Source organism: Erpetoichthys calabaricus, chromosome 9 (assembly GCF_900747795.2).
Source record: "Erpetoichthys calabaricus chromosome 9, fErpCal1.3, whole genome shotgun sequence".
NCBI classification, from domain to species: Eukaryota; Metazoa; Chordata; class Cladistia; order Polypteriformes; family Polypteridae; genus Erpetoichthys; species Erpetoichthys calabaricus.
In genome coordinates this window covers 117,457,589-117,477,135 of record NC_041402.2, presented here as the reverse complement: position 1 = coordinate 117,477,135, position 19,547 = coordinate 117,457,589, and the positions used below count along the sequence as shown (strand labels likewise).

The window sequence follows — 19,547 nt, the reverse complement described above, 5'->3', positions numbered from 1 at the left end:
CGCTGGTAACAGTCAGGCGGGCAGGTGGGCAGGTGTTCTCGTCCTATGCTCTTAGAGTTGGTGGGCGTGTGTCTGTATCGGTTCGAGTTGTTGGGCGGTGCTCTGTCGTTTGTACCCCATGGTCGGACGACTTGGATTATATATAGAAATGCAGCCGAAACCGAAAAGAATAATGAAAAGTCAACGTGGCTCAGTCGTGCATGTGTACTGTAGCAGAGACGAAAGCGAGCTGGTGAGTTGTTGCGTCCGGGCACATGAGCAGGCACTGTGAATGCCTTGAGAGCATGGGTGGACGCGTGCTCGAGTTGGTGGACGTGAGTTGGTGGGCTGGGCTTTGTGAGTTGACTGACATGGCTATTTTTTGCGTATCCCATGGTTGTCTTCCGGCAGTGTGAATGCCTCGAGAAACAAGGTGTCCTTGTTTGGTGAGTTGTTGCAGTTTGTGAGTTAAAAGCTGCGATGGTTTTTACACGTTTGGTGAGTTGTTGCAGTTTGTGAGTTAAAAGCTGCGATGGTTTTACACACTGGTAACAGTCAGGCAGGCAGGCGTTCTCGTCCCATGGTCTTAGAGTTGGTGGGCATGGCTCTGTGTTGTCGGCGGGCGTGGCTCTGTGAGTTGGCGGGCGTGGCTATATCATGCGTATCCCATGGTTGTCTTGCCTGTGCGTATCCCATGGTTGTCTTGCCTGTTCTGTTGGCTTAGTGAATTATATATATAGATGTAGCTATAAGTAAGATGATCTTTGACAGGAGTAATAGAGTTTATACCTGTATGAACCAATGTATTTTTTTATTTTATGATGTATAAGTTGTGCAGATGCAGCTAACTAATCAAGTTCTTTTAGTTTTAGTTTGATTCTAAAAACAGGGTAATTGTAATCACTTGAAGCAAGGTAACATAATTGACATTATAACATGCCAATCACAGGTTAGTATTTCTGGTGATAATGTTGTGTGTTTTTGTGTAAATCTGTAATTGTTTTTCTACGTTTCTGTTTTCTTGGACTTGGATTCGTTTAATATCTAGTCTCCCCTCATTAAACTATTTTCCTTTTACTTGTATTGCTCCTGGCAAATCCTGCAGTATACCTTGCTTTTGTAATTATATTAAAATACTTAACAAACCTTTAAACTTTTAAGTAAATGGTAATAAAAACATGGTAGTAATTGTTCATGTGGGAGTACATTTTTATACTGTATAAACCATTAACATATCCTTTGCTGTTTGAATAAATTGAATTCCAACCTTGAATTTATTATAGTTTAATCATTTATAAAATTCCTTTCATCTTCTTTTTATTTAATATCTATGTAACTGTGTTAATTAAAAATAAATCAGTATTGCCAGATAGTTGGTTGTGTTTCCTCCATGTGAAATGACAAAGTCGGTTAGTTTGAATATTTTCTGTGAAGAATGCCAAATTTCATGTAACCCTCATTGATCATGGGACTGAGGATTATTTTCTCTGCTATTATGTTAATATCTCATTTTGGAATGAAACATTGAAAATGTCTGGAAATTATATTCAGTTATTTGGGGTGAGGAAGTAAACTTGAGCACTAAAAGAAATGTTTCAAATTCAGTAAAGCAGTTGCTAAAACAGTATTTTCTTGAAACAGTATTCTTTTATTTTCTTGCCTTTTGTTTTGAGGTTGTGTGTGCCAGGTCTGTCTGCATGTTTCCATTAGGTTGTCATGTTCACTAATTAGAGAACGACTGCATGATTCACCTTGTTAATTAGGAGGACTTGCACACAAAGCCCCTTCAGGGTGCTTGAAAGAAGAGCCTAGTGTCAGTGCCCGCAGAAAGCTACAGCTTGTGAAGTAATTCTTCTCATCTACCTTCCATTTTTTATTTAAAATGAATAAATCATTGAGATCCTCCTCTTGGAGTGTGAATATATAAGTTCACTTCTTTGAAGATGTAAATTATATGTGATCAATAGAGGATGATGACTGCTGAATTTGACTTCATAAAGTAAATTTAATTCCTTAAGTAATGCATGCTACATAAAATAGTGAACTATTTATTTTGCTAGAATTTAATACTCTATTAGAAATAGTTCACTGTTTTCTGATTCATCACTTATTGTGGGCTGTAAAAGACTCTTTGAATGAAATTTAACTTAAGATGTTGTTTCTTTTAACAAAACGTTGATCTGGTACTGCCTATATAATTTTTGTATCTTCTCTCTGTGTTCTGTCGTTTCTCTTGCATTGTGTAAAACCTTGCTTAGATCACATACTAAAATTATGCTTGTGCAAGAAAGGCAATAATGTCATATGCACAAAAAAAATCGAAGGTTTAAAACTATATGTATGCCAGGTTCCATGCCAAGTTCCTTTATCAATCTCTGATGAACTTAAAACACTGTTTTCATGCACTCACCTTTAGTCACTCCTCATCATATCCACCAGTAAAACACATATGAATTAAAAATCCTCCTTTACCTAATCACCATATAAATTTGGCCATGTTCCTGAATGACTTTGTTACTTTCAACCCATGGGAGAACAAAGAAAACAAAACTTGAGTAAATGTGATCTGAAGGTATTACTGACATTTGATGGAGTTTTAGGGAATTACCAGTGGGGCTTGCTTCCTAAATACAGATGCACCATGTTACTAAAATGAGTATTAAATAAAAAGTATTTTTTCTTCATTTTTTAAGGCTACTGTTAGTGCTTCTGCTCCATAATAAGGAGTGTAGAGGGTGACGTCTTAGGTGCTCTCTGCAAGGAGTATGCATGTTGGACAGAATGGGTTTATTCTGGTTTCCTCCCACAATTTAAAGATGGGTTTTTAGATTTGACCTGATGTGTATGTGTGCATGTTCATCCTGTAACGGCCTGGCTTCCTGTCCAGAGATTGTTCCTGCCTGTGCACGTTCTTGCTAGGATACTTTCCAGCTGCCCTCTTCCCTGGATAAGCGGGTTTAGAAGATGGATGGATAAATGGATCAATCAACAAATACTAATCTGTCCACCCAAAGCAACTTTCCCATGCGGGTTGCCAATCCATACAGAAATACTATTCAGTTGCAGGTTAGTTCACTGCTTCAGGTTTAGCCTGATAAAGGTTATTTCAGCTTGAATATGTTGTATACAGTTTTTTTTTTTTTAATCTTTTACACATTTGAAAGATCTACTCAGCAAAAGAGGTCATCAGTAGTCAGTAAGAAGTGACTGAAACGGTAGTGCATGTGTCTGTGACTTATGCCTGCCAGTACAAACAACAGCATGGCTGTCTGAGCAGATCTCTAACACACATCATACATAGCTCTGTTGCAAAATATTTAAAAGATTAAAATGTGTTATCTGTTTATTTAATGAAGCAAATAAATAACAAAAATTCCCCAACTTTCAAATTAGTTAACAAGTGAAAGTCCCATCTGTATATTATGCTATGCATACATTTTCTAACTTCTTAAATAAGAAAGTGCTTGTTTTGCCACAATTAAACTATGTAGGCAAACTATCTTACAAAAACAACATTTTCTGTCATTTTTATATTGTCAATGGTACTGATGTTTCTTTTCGCAATGATGACTGACGTCTAAGCCAATTTAGATGTCCCAGACTGTCTTCTTGAAGTTGTGTGGTGAATTGGAGCCTACATTACAAACACCATCATGCAGAAATTACATGGTCACTGTTCCATTATAGGTTTAGAACAAGTGGGAGTGGAAAATGGATGGATGGTCAGTTGGACATAAGAATGTGACTGATGTGTCACAGAAATATGTAACGAAACAAGAGTTTTCGCTCATTTCTTTGTCTTGCTGCCTGCAGTCACTTAAATGCCAACAACAAAAATGTTTGTGTAGGACTTACGGATGATTGAAACTTACTGTAACTTTAAGCCAGTTTCCATGCCAAGTTTGTGTTTTATAAATGTCGATTTTTGTGTAAGAAATGGCTTAGGCACGTTTTCAGAGTGTAATGATGTTTTATACATGAGGCCCCAGATGTTTCAGTTTTTTTCCTTTGTTCTGGAAAAAAACAAATCCAATCCACTAAATCGGCCCAGTATTGAGTGAGTAAATGAATTTGTCTAGCAATAAACTGGTATCCCATACATGATTTGTTATTTCCTAGGGCATTGTATTTCTTTTTAAATAAACATCTCCTTTTGTGAAAGAAAAAAAAAAAACTGTCATCATTTCTCATTTTTGTAGCATTTTCTTTCATCATATTTAGTGTTTAAAAATAGTTGCCCCTTCCTCTGTTAAACATTTTTGCATTTTTAGTGCCACTTACATTACTTTCTTATCAGATATTCATAATTTGTACATTATTTGGCACAACCAGGTATGATATCTAGTAAAGTTACTATATGGCACATGCTTAACTGCAGGGGTCACTATTGCAAAGCTAGTCGGCAGCAGTTTTGTTTTCTATGTGAAGGCCTGCGCCTGAACTACATACATTACTAAACTATATGTAATGTTTGGGCTTCTCTAACTTTAGTCTTTCACAGGTATTTTTATAACTCCTTTCATAAAGTATACACTTTCTGAGCTGAATAAGATTCTACTTTGTCATGTAAAATGCAGAAATTTAATTTGTTTAACACTATCCTCTGTGTGAAGAATAAATGCATGCAAATTGAAAACCAAAGTAAATTTAATACAATCACAAAATTATACTAGTACAAGACTGTACAAGCAAAACTTCAATAGTGTTTGTTTAGTTAAGGTTAAACATACGTATTGATTTAATTATTAGAAAACATAGCTCTTTAAGAAGATACACTTGTTTTGTAACAATTATTTTATTTTCTGTCTATGACTAGTACCAATATAAAGTTTAATAAAATAAACCCATAATTTATGGATGTTGTGTTCCTGATTGGCATTAAACTATGTTAAATAAAACTTGATTTTATTTGTAAAACTATGTCTTAATCTTTTTGTATAAGACATCATTTTTATTGACAATGAAATGATTGTTAAAACTTTATTTCGTTGAGCTGTGCATATATTTATCAATCTCTTTTATTAAAAAATAATGACCAATAACATTTTTGAAAGGTTCTACTTTCTTGCTGTTGTATAAAAATGCATGTAAAAAAACGTAATGTCATGCAGGATATACTAATTTTTTTTAACAATTGCTTAATGTTTAAATCCATGACTGTTTAACTAAATTACAGTATTTGCTTTAATCTGGAATGCAGTTTACATTTTGTAATATGACATTTTCATTAATGTAAAAAGACCAAATAAAGCATTTGTATGGTATAGCTTATGAAGTGAAAGTCTTATGTACAGAATCCAGTGCCTTTACTGACGTCACTTCTTTGAATTGTGCCTTGCTAAGGACATCTGTCTGAACATAGCCTGGCCAGCTTCAGGCTGGCCTGCAGGGTAGCACAAAATCCTTTGTTAGTCGCTGGAATGACAGAAAACAGCAGGTGAGGGTTTTAATTTTGAAGAATACATGCATCTTCATGTAGGTTTATGTAAAATGATTTATTTTAATTCAGGGTTCAAAGGGGAATATTTACACAAGAACAAAAACTGAGTGATTTTCAGTAATCATTCTATAACTTAATGATGTAAAGTGATTGAGTCTTTTTCTGAAAACATTTTAAAATTTAACAGCTTTATGTTAAAAAAAAATTGATGTTTATATCAATTTTTTACTCTATTATGTTACAAAAGAGAATTGTAATATAATGGCTCATTTGATTCCTACTGTATTAAGGTAAAAAGGTTAAGGTCACAGTTTAACTTGCATGGATTATTAAGGGTTAAGCTTTACCTTTAATGTCTTTAGATTCTTAAAAGTGTTGTAGAGAGATTATGGTTTACCAATTTAGTGTTTACAGCTGAATTCTTTATGGCTGGAAATTTATTGAAGTAAGACTTTCTAAATTGAAGCTGAGCATTTACCAGCTACTTAGAAGTGCACACATTTATTTACGGTTGCCTTAGAGGCTGATAATTACAATATAGCTGAAATACCACTTATATTCTCTTTGGCCTGACTACAGATAGGGATCAATCGAATTTTAAATCACTGCTCACAGGCTCACCGCTGTTTCTGACCTTTGTAAATGATTAGAGTCTACAAGTACTTCTATTTGCCTCCAAAGGGCAGATGGGCAGGTCTGTGTAACTGGCATTTAAGCTATATGTGAGGTTGTAATACTAAAGTGCAGCATTTAATGGGACCTGGAAAATGTTTGCATGGATATAGTGCCAGCATTAATGAAAGCCCTATATTTTTAAAATGCATACAATTTCCTCTTTTATCACAGCTGATTGGAACATTACCTTTCGTTAGTGACTTGGAATCCTTAGTATTATAACAAGCCTATTTTTTCATTTTTCATTTAAGCATATTCATTTGTGTTGTATGTGTTGTTTTTGATCTTTTATGTTTTCACTGTTGTATAATGTGTAACATTTCTGTTTTCATGGTGCTTGAATGTCAGTTCATTGTGAGGATAGGGTCCTTACTATGTAGGCTTTGTGAGTTTTCATCGTGATCACAAAGAATTCTTCCGATAGTCTGTACTATCAAGTTGATTATCAACTTAAAATTGATCAGATGCAAGTACTGAAGTCTATGTTTCTATAGGTTTTTGGTCAGCCATTGATTGATATATTAGTTTTGACCTTGCACTAATTGGCAATAAGATCTATATCTGACCCTCCACAGAAAAAAGTGAATACAAAATGGTATTTTGACCTTAAGCAGATTGCATGGAAATTAGTGATTACATTTAATTTTTATTATACATATAAATTTTATCAATTCAGAGAAATTTTTCACAGTATGACGACCATCACTTTATTCCTGTGATTTGCTCTGTTTTAGATTATTCAGAAAAGCATGGATTTTAGTCATCCACATTGGTAGTTGTTCAATTTCACCAGTGTTTGTTAGAATTATTGAACTGCCATAACATGTTAAGATCATTTTCATAGTTAAAACTTTATCATTACATTGATAACTCATATACTGTACTGCAGCTTAATATTATATTTCTTTTGGGGGCTGGGTTGTCTGGTCGGAACCCCTGCAGATTTTTTTTTTTCTCCAGCCCTCTCTTTTTTTTTTTTTTTTTTTTCTGTCCTCCTGACCATCGCACCTTACTTTATTCTTTGTTACTTAGTACTGCCTAATCTTATTTTTATATATATTTCTTTCTTTCATCATCTTGTAAAGCACTTTTAGCCACATCATTTATCTGAAAAATTGCTATATAAATAAATGTTTTTGTTGTTGTTCATTTAAGGTAAAAATATACTTAGTGGCCACTGTATTAGATACATCTATCTAGTAACAGTCCCCAAACCCATATTTGGTCTACAGAAAATTTGGAGTTCTTTTAAGCATGGATTCAACAATGTACTTGAAACATTCCATAAGGATTTTGGTCTAGACTCACTAGACGACATCATGCAGTTCCTTCACATTTTTCAGCTACACATTCAAATTGGAAGATGGATCCATGAATTCATGCTGTTTACCAAATTTACTGACCATGAACATTTGCCTAATACAGCAAAAAACCTAGATTAATCAAACTGGGAGATATTCGATCTTCAGCTTTCTAGTTTTGGATGTCATATAGCCACTATAGCTTAATTTTTCTTCTCTTGGTTACAGAGAGGAATTTGGTGTAATCTACTGCTGTATCTTTTTTACTTCAGTATCTGGATTATTTTTGTTTTTACGTTTTTCTCTGTGAACTGTAGAAATAAACACAGGAGGGTAGATTTTCTGGAGATGCTGGAACCACTGTATCTGGCACCAGCCATCATACAGTTAAGGGTACTTAGGTCATGTACTTTGCAGATTGTTATGTTTCGCCAAACAACAACTAAATCTCTTAATCATATCTGCATATTACATATAGATGTGGACAAATTTGTTGATACCCCTCCACAAAAAAAGAAGAGCACAAAGTTGTCTCCAGAATTACTTGAAACTGAGAAAAGTAATTGGCACTCATCACTGTTTATGCCATATTTAACAAAAAAATCAGACTTTGCTTTAGAGTTTTGATTCAACAGAATGTTTCCAGTAATAACACAAATGAAAATGCCATGGACAAAAATGATGGGACCCTTAACCTAACAGTTTGTTGCACAACATTTAGAAGCAATCACTACAAACAATTAATTCCTGTAGTTCTCTATGAGACTTCTGCACCAGTCAACAGGTATTTTGGCCTACTCTTCCTGAGCTAACTGCTCCATTTGTGTCAGGTTTGAAAAGTTCCTTCTCCAGACTGTATGTTTCAGTTTTTTCCATAAATGTTCAATAGGATTAAAATCAGGACTTACAGAAGCTCACTTCACAATAGTTTAATGTTTCATTCTTAGCCATACTTGAGTGCTTTTAGCAGTGTGTTTGTGGTCATTAGCCCGTTAGAGTATCCATGAACTGCAACTGAGACAGAGGTTTCTGACACTGGGCAGTACATTCAGCTCCAGAATGTCTTCATAGACTTGAGATTTCATTGTTCCCTGCACAGACTCAAGGCACCCCATGCCAGACACTGCAAACCCGCCCCACAACATGACAGAGCCTCCTCCTCCATGTTTCACATGGTTTTTCTCTTCTTTGAAAGCTTAATTTTTTTCATCTATGGACATAGAGCTGATGTCACTTGCCAAACCTCTCCTGTTTTGTCTCATCTGTCCAAAGGACATTCTCCCACAAAACATTGTGGCTTGTCAATGTGTATTTTAGCAAATTCCAGAGTAGCTTTTTTATGTTTTTCTTTCAACAGTAAGTACTTCAGGTTCTTCTTCCATTGAGCCCACCAACACTCAAAAAGAAACAGATGGTGTGATCAGACACTAATGGACCTTGACTTTGGAAGTTCAGATTCTATCTCTTTGGAAGTTGCCCTCGGCCTTTTGGCTACCTTTCTGACTATCCTTCTGCCCATTCTGGGGTCAGTTTTTCTCTTGCAGACGTGTCGGGGGAGGTTCAGTACAGTCCCCTTGTACCTTAAACTTCTTAATATTTACAGTTGTTGTCACAAGAACTTTGAGCGCTTAGAGATGATTTTATATCTTATGCCTTTTAAATGCTTGTCTGTAATTTTCTTTCTCATTGGCTGAGATAGCTGTCTCCTTTGCTTTCTTTGGTCCATGTTCAGTGCGGGGACACACAATGGTACCAAACATTTAAATATGCTAAATGGATGATTGCAGGATTGGAGACATGTGTGATACTAATTTAAGAAAACAGTAGATTTAAATAAATATTTATGACCTTTTCTATGGGTACCAACAAATGTGTCATGACCATTTTAGAATACAGTAATCCCTCCTCCATCGCGGGGGTTGCGTTCCAGAGCCACCCGCGAAATAAGAAAATCCGCGAAGTAGAAACCATATGTTTATATGGTTATTTTTATATTGTCATGCTTGGGTCACAGATTTGCGCAGAAACACAGGAGGTTGTAGAGAGACAGGAACGTTATTCAAACACTGCAAACAAACATTTGTCTCTTTTTCAAAAGTTTAAACTGTGCTCCATGACGAGACAGAGATGACAGTTCCATCTCACAATTAAAAGAATGCAAACATATCTTCCTTTTCAAAGGAGTGCGTGTCAGGAGCACAGAATGTCACATAGATAGAGAAAACAATCTCTGGCAAACAAATCAATAGGGCTGTTTGGCTTAAGTATGCGAAGCACCGCGGCACAAAGCTGTTGAAGGCGGCAGCTCACACCCCCTCCGTCAGGAGCAGACAAAGAGAGATAGAGAGAGACAGAGTTTGTTTTTCAAGCAAAAATAAATACGTGCCCATCGAGCTTTTAAGTATGCGAAGCACCGTGCAGCTGCACAAAAGATAGCAACGTGAAGATAATCTTTCAGCATTTTTAGACGAGCGTCCGTATCGTCTAGGTGTGCGAACAGCCCCCCTGCTCAATCCCCCTATGTCAGGATCACAGAAAGTCAGCGCAAGAGAAAGAGAAAAGTAAGCTGGGTAGCTTCTCAGCCATCTGCCAATAGCGTCCCTTGTATGAAATCAACTGGGCAAACCAACTGAGGAAGCATGTACCAGAAATTAAAAGACCCATTGTCCGCAGAAACCCGCGAAGCAGCGAAAAATCCGCGATATATATTTAAATATGCTTACATATAAAATCCGCGATGGAGTGAAGCCGCGAAAGGCGAAGCGCAAAATAGCGAGGGATTACTGTATCTTTATATAATAACCAATACTTTATCTCTTTTCTCACTTTCTTTGCTTTACTCAATGGCTCATAAAAGGCATGCAAGTATACATGGGAAAAATTTTTTTCAGTTATTCAATTTTCAAGATGGCACTTTTTCAATGAACTCTAAGGTTACTAAATAAGTTGTCCTTCTCTGAAATAACATGATAGTCTGTTTTTTTTTTTTTAAACGAGCAAATGTACCTAATGACATGGCCACTAAGTGTACCTGTATTGTAATGGAGTTTCGTATAACACCAAACATATGAAGAAAATGTTTTATAAACAGTATGAAATATTTAAATAATTTTTGCTTTAAGATGGTAGTATTTTCTCAATTGCCATAATTTCTCTAGTTATTTTTATTGATTGATCATGTTACTTTGTTTATAAAAAAAATGCTTTTAGCAATATAGGAAATTTTTTATATGTATAAATATTGTCTCTTTTTTCCAGATGCAACAACAGGAACTTGCACAGATGAGACAAAGAGATGCCAACTTGACGGCACTTGCAGCAATTGGTCCTCGTAAAAAGCGCAAGCTTGATTCTCCAGGGACAGCTTCGGCAGGTGTTGAGGTAATTTATAGTTATTTGAAGTACATGGCATTCTGATGTGGCCAGTCTTATACAAATAACAATATGTACTTGAAATATATGTAGATTTTGTATTAATGTTAATTACTTATTTCATCATTACTAGTATGAGTTTGTTCCTTTTTAAAAAAATAAAATAAGGTTTTCCATAAATTCACTTTAAGTACCCCAAGATTATACCAGTATTAATGGTTACATTTTTCCCATTCGCATACAATGGCAGTCTGTGGAGCAACAGAGTAAATAGGAATCAAAAGCCATAAAAGTTGCTGACTATGTTCTGGTCAGAGAAAAGTATCATATTAAGCATTGATTCCAAGTCATAAGATGTCACACATCAGTCACACATATCCATATCATTTTCACAAAAATAAATTAATTTTTGAGATTCCACCATTCTTAAAGAAGTCCAGTTGTCCCTTTCTCTTCATTCCCTGTCTCCTTATGTGGCAACGTTTGATTCCCAAGGACATGGTCATTAGTAGCTAGCTTCATGAATGCTATAGTTGCAATCATGCTATAATGGCAATTCAGGCACTCAAATTACACTTTTTCATTTTTCTCAGTGATTAAGTAATTGTTTAGACTTGTTGAAACATATTAAGGATGAATAAAAACAGACAGAATTAAAGAATAGGAAAGAAAATGTAGAGGCAGAAGTTATGACTAATATTCCTGGGCAAGTGGTAGTGGACATGAGAATAATATAAAATAATGCCTACCAAGCGCAAATCTTTTTGCTATAGAGAATGGGACTTGTACTGCCCTAAAAAACAGACATGTCCAGAGATAAGCACACTCTGTTCTGCTAGTCTTCAACTTGCGTTGCAGATAGGGACGATTTTCCAGCCATTATCAGTCATTGAGTTCTGGAGTCATTTTTCTCTTTTGAAGTTAAATTGAAAAAGTTACCAGAGCTGGAAAGACCAAATGGGGAGCTTTTGTTAGAATAGCTTTATGGATCTCATTAGCTTTGCTTGGTGCTGATGTCTCAAAACTCCAAGTGATGATGTGGAGTTTACTGGTATATGTTTCAGATTTCCAGAGGTCTTTACCTGGGGTATTTAGATGTAATTGATGCACTACAGTAAGAGGGTCATTAGACTCTCTGAGTGTGAGGACTTTTAAACCATTGTAGCTTTAAGAGACACATGCTTTACTGGAATGAACATCAGCCCCATCTGTGAAAAAATAATTTCATCTTTAAAAATACCAAACTTATCCTTTAATAATGACAAGTATACACCTTGTATGAAATAATTTCTTAGCTATGCTTTGATGCATTAATTTCAAGTATTACTTTTTGTTAATCTTCCAGTACTTCAAAGAAAACAAAGCAGTTTATATCTTGATAAGGGTGTATAAATTATATAAATCATTTAAAAGCGTGTTCTGTCTTAGTTCCCATTATAATAATCAGCCTATGGTCAATGTAAGTAAAATGTTCTGTACATCATTTTTTGTAATTAGGTAATGTATTGTGTTTTGTTTCTCTTACCCCTCCTCTCTATATATTAATTGCTTTATGATAGTGTTGTATTCTTTTCAATGTCTTATAACTGTGTAAAGTGAGCCCTGTTACTGTGTGCAGTTAACAATTTTTGTGAGCTTTATTGGTTTGGATGTACTGATAAATTAGTTCTAATCTGCTGGAGCTAGAGAGGAGAATATTTTTAACAACTGAACCCTTATCAAGTGTAATAGCATAAATAACAAAATAAAACAATTATTTATGGTTCTTGAATGTCAAGCTTTCTTTGTTCACACTATTTTACTGAAACAGACCAAAAAGAATTTGTTCGTAGTACAGTATTATAAATAATGAAGGATAGACCTAGCATAATTACTGTTCTGCCCATTTTACTCATTAATGTTAAGCACTTAAGAATTCTGAATGATTTTTAAATGTATTTTTTACACCTTTAAAAATCCATTCTTATATACAAGGAGAAGATGAATTTTAACTTATTTTCACTTCATTTTCACCTCCTCACATTTCTTCATTTCACATGGGCTTGAAATGCCTTAAGCATTCGTTTTCCTTTCTCAAGAGCAAAGTGAATGTGACTTTTCTAAGGGGGTCACAGGATGCCTTCAAGGGCTGTGGGTGTTACTGGACTGTTGCCTGCTTTCAGCTTAACTGAAGGGCTTGTCATAGATTTCATCTCGGCAGAAATTAGCCCTAGGCACTTGCCAGGAGCAGGAGAAGGCAGCATTATGAGGCCCACGCTGATTATTTCCCACTGACATCAAATCCTGAGGTTTTCACATTAATCCCAGACAAAGGCTGCCTTCTCTACCAAGCGAAGCTGAAATTAGAGGGGATAATGACCTTTTCTGAGATGTCTTGCTGTTAAGATAACTCCTGTTGAAATCTGGAGGCAGTGATTGCTACCCTGCATTGACAAAATGTAACTGACGCTTGGACAGATTTTGTAAAGGTGACTTCATGAAGCTGCTAGGGCTTTGACCCAGACTGCCAAAGGGTTTGAAACTGATAGCCAGTCAAGACTGGGGTGTTTGTCTCTAGCTTGATCTTGTATCCAGAGGCAAACAAAGGGTCCTTATATAGCTCCAGCAGGCAGATTAGTTGCAGCTCAGTAATAGATGCTTTTCATATGGAGAGAACAACTATTTGTCTCTTATAGGTATATGCTGAAATTGGTAATAGGTTTGGCCTGGCCTATTGCTTTTACGTAATGTTTTCATTTTAGATTATTTAAAGATATGTTGATAATTTGGCTAAAGATTCTTTATGAAAGCAAAATTGAGGAAAGTGTAAAGATGATGCGTGTTACTTAGAAAGTCTGTACTGTACATTTTTTATGCTGTTTAATTTGCTTACTTTTTATAAGATCTTAACTTGTATTATTTTTCTTCTGTAGTGTACATAAATAAGAACATTATTTTGGCTGACTAATGAGCTTTTAGAACTATTTTGAAAAACTTAACTAGATATTTTGATTCTGTCATAAAAGGCTTTAATCTTACATTAAAAATTAGTTTTGTGGTATATTGCATATTTTTGGTTTTTAAGCAGCCCAAAGAAATGTTGGACATGTTTGCTAAAAATGGTCTGGCAGAACAAGGGTTCATCACAAGTAAAGCATTTATTCTACAAAGACAATTTTTAGGAATTTGCAGGCTGGTTTGAGTGTATTTGAGTTTTACTCAGTGTATACCTAAATATAAGTTCTGAAATCATGAAATAGGCATAGAAATATTAATAGCTTCTTTGTGCCTTTTAATTTCAATTCATTTTACCTACTTTGGGAGTATAGATCATAAAAAGCACAAGGAAAACGAATGCCCTTTCCTGCAGCTAAATTAACAGGAATCACGTGGAAAACAATCTGAGCCTCGTATGAAAAGGGGAACCATTAAAATTAGCCTGAAGCTATGGACTGCACCCAATATCACTAAAGCAGCGCTCGCTGCAGATGTGGAGGCTGGCTCGCAGGCAAAGTATGCTCTGTTCTATAGCTACAATTAAAATCAACTCCTCTGCCAAAAAATAGAGGAGGGGTTGTTGGTGAGTTTGATGATGTGTGAGGGGGGGAGGGGGGTTGGGAGTGCAAAGACACAGAACATCAAAGACAGATTGAAATGTGTAGTTAGTAATAAGAGTGGTCTTCTCTTGAACCAAGCCCTGCAGCACTTCATGGCCCTCTTGTTAATGAGAAATTTTGACCTCTGGTTTGTAAGTTAAACTTGTAATCTCGGTTAATGAAGTAAATCAATCCCAACTTTGGTTTGTTGTTCCCTGCTTCTCAATCCCCCACCCCCCTTTTTTGTTCTTTTTTCTGTACTTTGGGAGTTAGTCATCCGGTCCTTCATACTGACAAGTATGAAAATAAAAAAACTTTATTCCAGGAGGAGAGTAATGTTTCCTTTTTTCTTGGTTTATTTACTCAGCAATAGCAAAGAATACATTTATCATGCATAAACTTGAATAATGAAAGTCAGGTTTTAAGATAAATAGCTATTTTTTGGAAATTATTATTTCTGTTTTATAAATATAGATAACACTATGAGAGTTTCATTTAGGTTATGTTGTTTATTCAGTTTAATGGTGACAATCAGGTAGGAGAACACTGAATTATTATTTTCCGTTAGGTTTTTAAGTAGTACATTAATAATATATACTTCCTCCTACTATTTATTTTTTTGGTGGGATGAGATTGAAAAATACTGTAGAAAAATCATCTTGATAAAATGATGCAGTTGGATCACCTAATATCTTATATATAATACACTTCATCAAATTACTACCACTTTCTAATATTATCCAAATTTGTCTTCAATATTTCATTCTATGTCTGTGGTTTTGTTTGCTTTACATAATCTTTTTTATACTCTGTCCAGCATCACTCATGTAACTTCATTACACAGTAGGTATTTTTTCTTCAAACATGTTGCACATAATGTTTAACCTCTTTTCATCTTACTGTTTTTCATTCATTCAAATAAGTATAAGTCATTTAATTTTGCAGAAAGCAGATGTCACCTTTTCAATCATTGGCATAGAGGATGACCAGGTAAGTAGAAGAAGTGCAAACTGGAAAAGAAAGCACAATACAGGGATAGGGCCTAGGAGGAAAATAGGAAAAAAAGGACTTGTGTACTGACAATGAGGATGTGTATGTCATTCCAGTAAAGGGCGATCAATACCGCTAAGGCATTAGTATAACTAGAGTTCCACAGAACTACTTACTGTATGGAGATCAGACTAAATGTTTTGTCTTGAGAGACAGACAGAAGAATAGACGTGTTCCACCACATCAGTAATTGGTAGGCTTTTTGTACTTTTTGTGATCTACAGTCTCAGAACTTAACTCAGAATACTAATATTGACAAAAACATTTCACTATGCTACAGTTCTATGGGAGAATATACAGTGGTAGCTAGAGGGGTCAGAGGATACTAGCCAGACTCACTCAGGCTAACAGTAAAGCTAAAATAAAATTAAAAAAAAAAAAAAAAAAAATGCCAGACTTTGTAAAGAATGGTCTACAACAACAAAAGACAATGACTGATACCACTCATTTCAGCTTTAAACAGAAAGATTGAGCTATAGTACAGTAATATAATGATGTGAGGAATGTTTTTGGCACATATTGTTAGGCTTCTTAATACCAATTGAGTATATGCATGAAAAAAGAGAGAGCGAGAAAGATAATGTGCATTTGAAGTGTTTTGTGGTACTTTGATGTAGACAGCTAGGTGAGCCACTTTATCAGTTATATAGAATTTGAGATCTGTTAGTTAAGCTTTAAAAGCCTGCCGTTTTTATCATTTTATCCTGTTTATTTGGTTCTTTTTTGTCTCCCTTAATTCATCCATTTGATATGTGGATATTGTTTAATAAACTCACTTTTTCTTGGATTCTTTGGCATTGTCCTACGTCAGGTGAGGGAGGCATGTCACTGCGAGAGTTCTCCCTAGTGTTACACTGATCATTTCTTAAAATGAAAAAGTAAGAAAATATATACATGGTGAAGCATCCAGGTGTGTTCTGAAAGTTAATTAATTTTCTTGTCACTTCATCAGTTTATCATAGTTTTATTACATATCTTTGTAACAGTGAGTCGTATATAAAAATAACAGTGATAAAAGAATGCAAAAGAAGTGAGCTGTTGTGACTGAAGTTCACTCAAGATTCCACATAGACAAGCATGGGATGTAGCAGAGGCAGAAGCCAGAATGTTAGCATATAACAAAACCTTCCCCTGCATTCTGGTATAGTAAGGAACAGTATTTTTCTTGTATGGTGATTAATAAACAACCAATATCCTTACTGTTGCATTGACTGAATTAAGAAAATCATCCTTAGTGAATCACATAAATACCTACATGTCTAGCATTGTACCTTTCTTATATAATAATATTCATTCAGTCAGCCCTGCTTACATATGACCAGCCCCATTGTATGTCCTGAGATATATTTTCTTCAGCATGTACAACTGCAGTTATTTTTTTTTATAGTTGAAGTTGTACAGACTGTTTCACTTATTTAAGATAGACAAGTTCAGATATTCATCAACAGCTTTCAAAGAGATTTTGAAATTTCCAAAATATGTGAAGTGTGCAGTAGTAAATATGTTGACACATTTCTTTGATAGGTGTGCCAAATTTCAACTAAATAGGTCCAGTTGGAGCCAAGTTGTTTTATGTGGATAGACAGACAGACAAATAGTCAAATATGGCTATTCCAGTGGGTGCTTTTCACAAAAACATGCCTAAGAAAGAGGCACAAACATGCAGGAACAGAAAAACACATACCCCTACAGTTCAGCAGCTGTTAATCTGGTTTCAGCTTGAATCAACATAATATATTTTAAAATATTTTTTACTTGTGATGGCCATATATAAAATAACACTTAAGGGTAAATATTGGTGAACAAATTAAATAAAAAGTTATTTTCTCTCTACTCAAGACAATGAAGAATCTATATACTGTATCTGTCTGTGATTGGAGGTGTCTTTTAGATGATGGTGTGCTTATGTGATTATGAAAAGTTTAGGTCTTTATTATGAAAGATCTAAGGTCATAAAACTTATTTGAATGCCTAGTGCTTGGATTTTAATTTTAATATTTCCCCTAGATGGGATCTCAGTGTTTTTCCTTAGTGCAGTAATAATTTTATTTCTCACTAATGATAGAAGAAAAGTAATAGCCATCCTTTTTAAGAAGTGCCATTTTTAGGTATAGTTTTCAGCTCTGTGATGACAGTGTAACATTTTTTTACAAATGATGACAATGTCCAACTTGAGCTATATTCTTGTTTGTCATTTAACTGCAAAATTATCCTCTAAAAGTAGCACAGGATGACTACAGTTGCATAGTTATTTAGTCATTTGTTCACAATGGAAAACAATAATACAATCGTATCTGTATGATTTTCGGTATTCTAAAATTAGAATTCCAATAGTTAATGCTATATTAAAGCATTCGTTATTTAATGCAATCCTAATTATTGTTTGGTTCTTGTTTATGTGAAGTTTTATATACAGTACATTAAAGAGGTTTTAACTGCAGTAGAATGTTAAGAACTTTCAAAAGAGCTTTCATAGCTTTACCTGTTAAAGTTATGTATTTACAACACAGCATAGATATATGAAGAAAGTTTAAGATACAATGAAGATAAAAGCAGTTTCTCACAGGATTGTAAGCAGTTTGGTTTCTGCATAAGACATTTATTAATGATTGAATAATATTCACTACTTATTAATTCTGCTTGCATGTTAAAATTAGTCAATTCATCAATCCATCCATCCATTATGTGGCCCTTTTAATCAAGTGACAGTCACTGAATAATCAATGTTTTTCTTTAAAAATGTATTATGTAAAATGATAGTTGCTTTTCTGTGACTCCCCCAAACCCCCTGATTATAATTTGTCATCAGCACATTTTACATACTTCTGTTTTTCATTTCTCACTTTTACTGTAGATCAGGAGTGTCAATGTTAATGCCCACTGGCCACATCTGGACCCTTGGACCTTTTTAATTTGTCCTACTTTAAGTATTTAAAATATATTACATATGGTCAGTGATGACTGTTAGTCTTCTCAAAGATCCCCTTTAACATGCATTTCATATGTAGATTCCTTCCGTATATAATTTACATTTCCACTTTCCATTAATATGTGACATTAGTGTCCTTTCACATTTATCTGTGCAGCAAAGCTCACTGCAGCAACTAACCTGTAATTGGAATTGAGAACTAGCTGCTTGTATGAACCCAACAAGAAGAAGTGAAAAGATGGTATAATTTCACGCTGCCTTAAAGAACTTCAGTGTTTATTGATGAAATATATGCGATAGTCTCTTGAAGGAGATGTAGCTCACCACATGCCGTTTCTGCTACTCAGCTAACTTTTTAAAACTGTCAAGGCTGGCCAATGTTCAGCTCATTCCCACTGACTTAATTGTTGTATGTGGTTAGAAATTGCATTTGCATTTCCAGTCATGCTAAATGTTAATGTGAATGCTGTCTGTTTCTGACCAACTTTGAATGTGGTCTGTGTGCTCCATTAATAGCACATTTGAACTGCTTTTTTTTTTTTTTTTTTTTTTCTTCTTCTGTGGTCAAGTGCCATCCAATCATGATGCATGTCTATGCCAGTGTCTGAACTGCCGCTTTTAGTCAACTTTATGTACTGACCAGGACACCTACAAAAGCCCTATACCAGTGGTTTCAAATCCCAGGTATCAATGTTCTTGCACTCTTTGTGCTGAATAATGTTGCTTCTTTATTTTCTTCAAGTGCACACTTATGGTTTCCCTTTTAACAAGTTTGTTCTTTACCTTATTTTCTATCTTAATTTTGACACTGACACTGATTACTACCAGTTTTAGAAGGATCATTAATGTGCCAGTTAGGAATCCTGCAATATTTAGCCACATTAGAAGATAAACAGAAATGCCCCAAGGTTTAATTTGTGCAAAAATTGATGAATTGGTCAGCACACACTTCACAATGCATGTCTTGAATTGTAAATTTAATAATGCATAGTATGCCTGTTTTAAGTTTCTATACTATTATTATTCTATAGTAGCATTAACATAGATAAATTGTGTAATTAGTGAAAATTATAGAAATCCCTGATCATACAATGTGGAGATCATATGTGTTCTCATATATATCTCCTTATGATGTGTATGAATATACATCAAAATTGACTGACTCATGATCAAAAAACACTGTTTCTGGTTTAGCTGAAAAGCTTAAATTTGACGGGATTTTCATC

The 19,547-nt window shown here is 34.8% G+C and overlaps 1 protein-coding gene across 1 annotated transcript in view; it reads left to right on the top strand.

Annotated features, from left to right (window-relative positions):
• The window catches only part of LOC114657624 (transcription initiation factor TFIID subunit 4-like), a 458,757-nt gene that overhangs the window by 375,135 nt on the left and 64,075 nt on the right, over positions 1–19,547 (top strand). Inside the window, exon 13 of the mRNA XM_051932232.1 lies at positions 10,654–10,776. Within this exon, the coding sequence (XP_051788192.1) occupies positions 10,654–10,776 (123 nt within the window). The remainder of the gene's footprint in view (positions 1–10,653; positions 10,777–19,547) is intronic.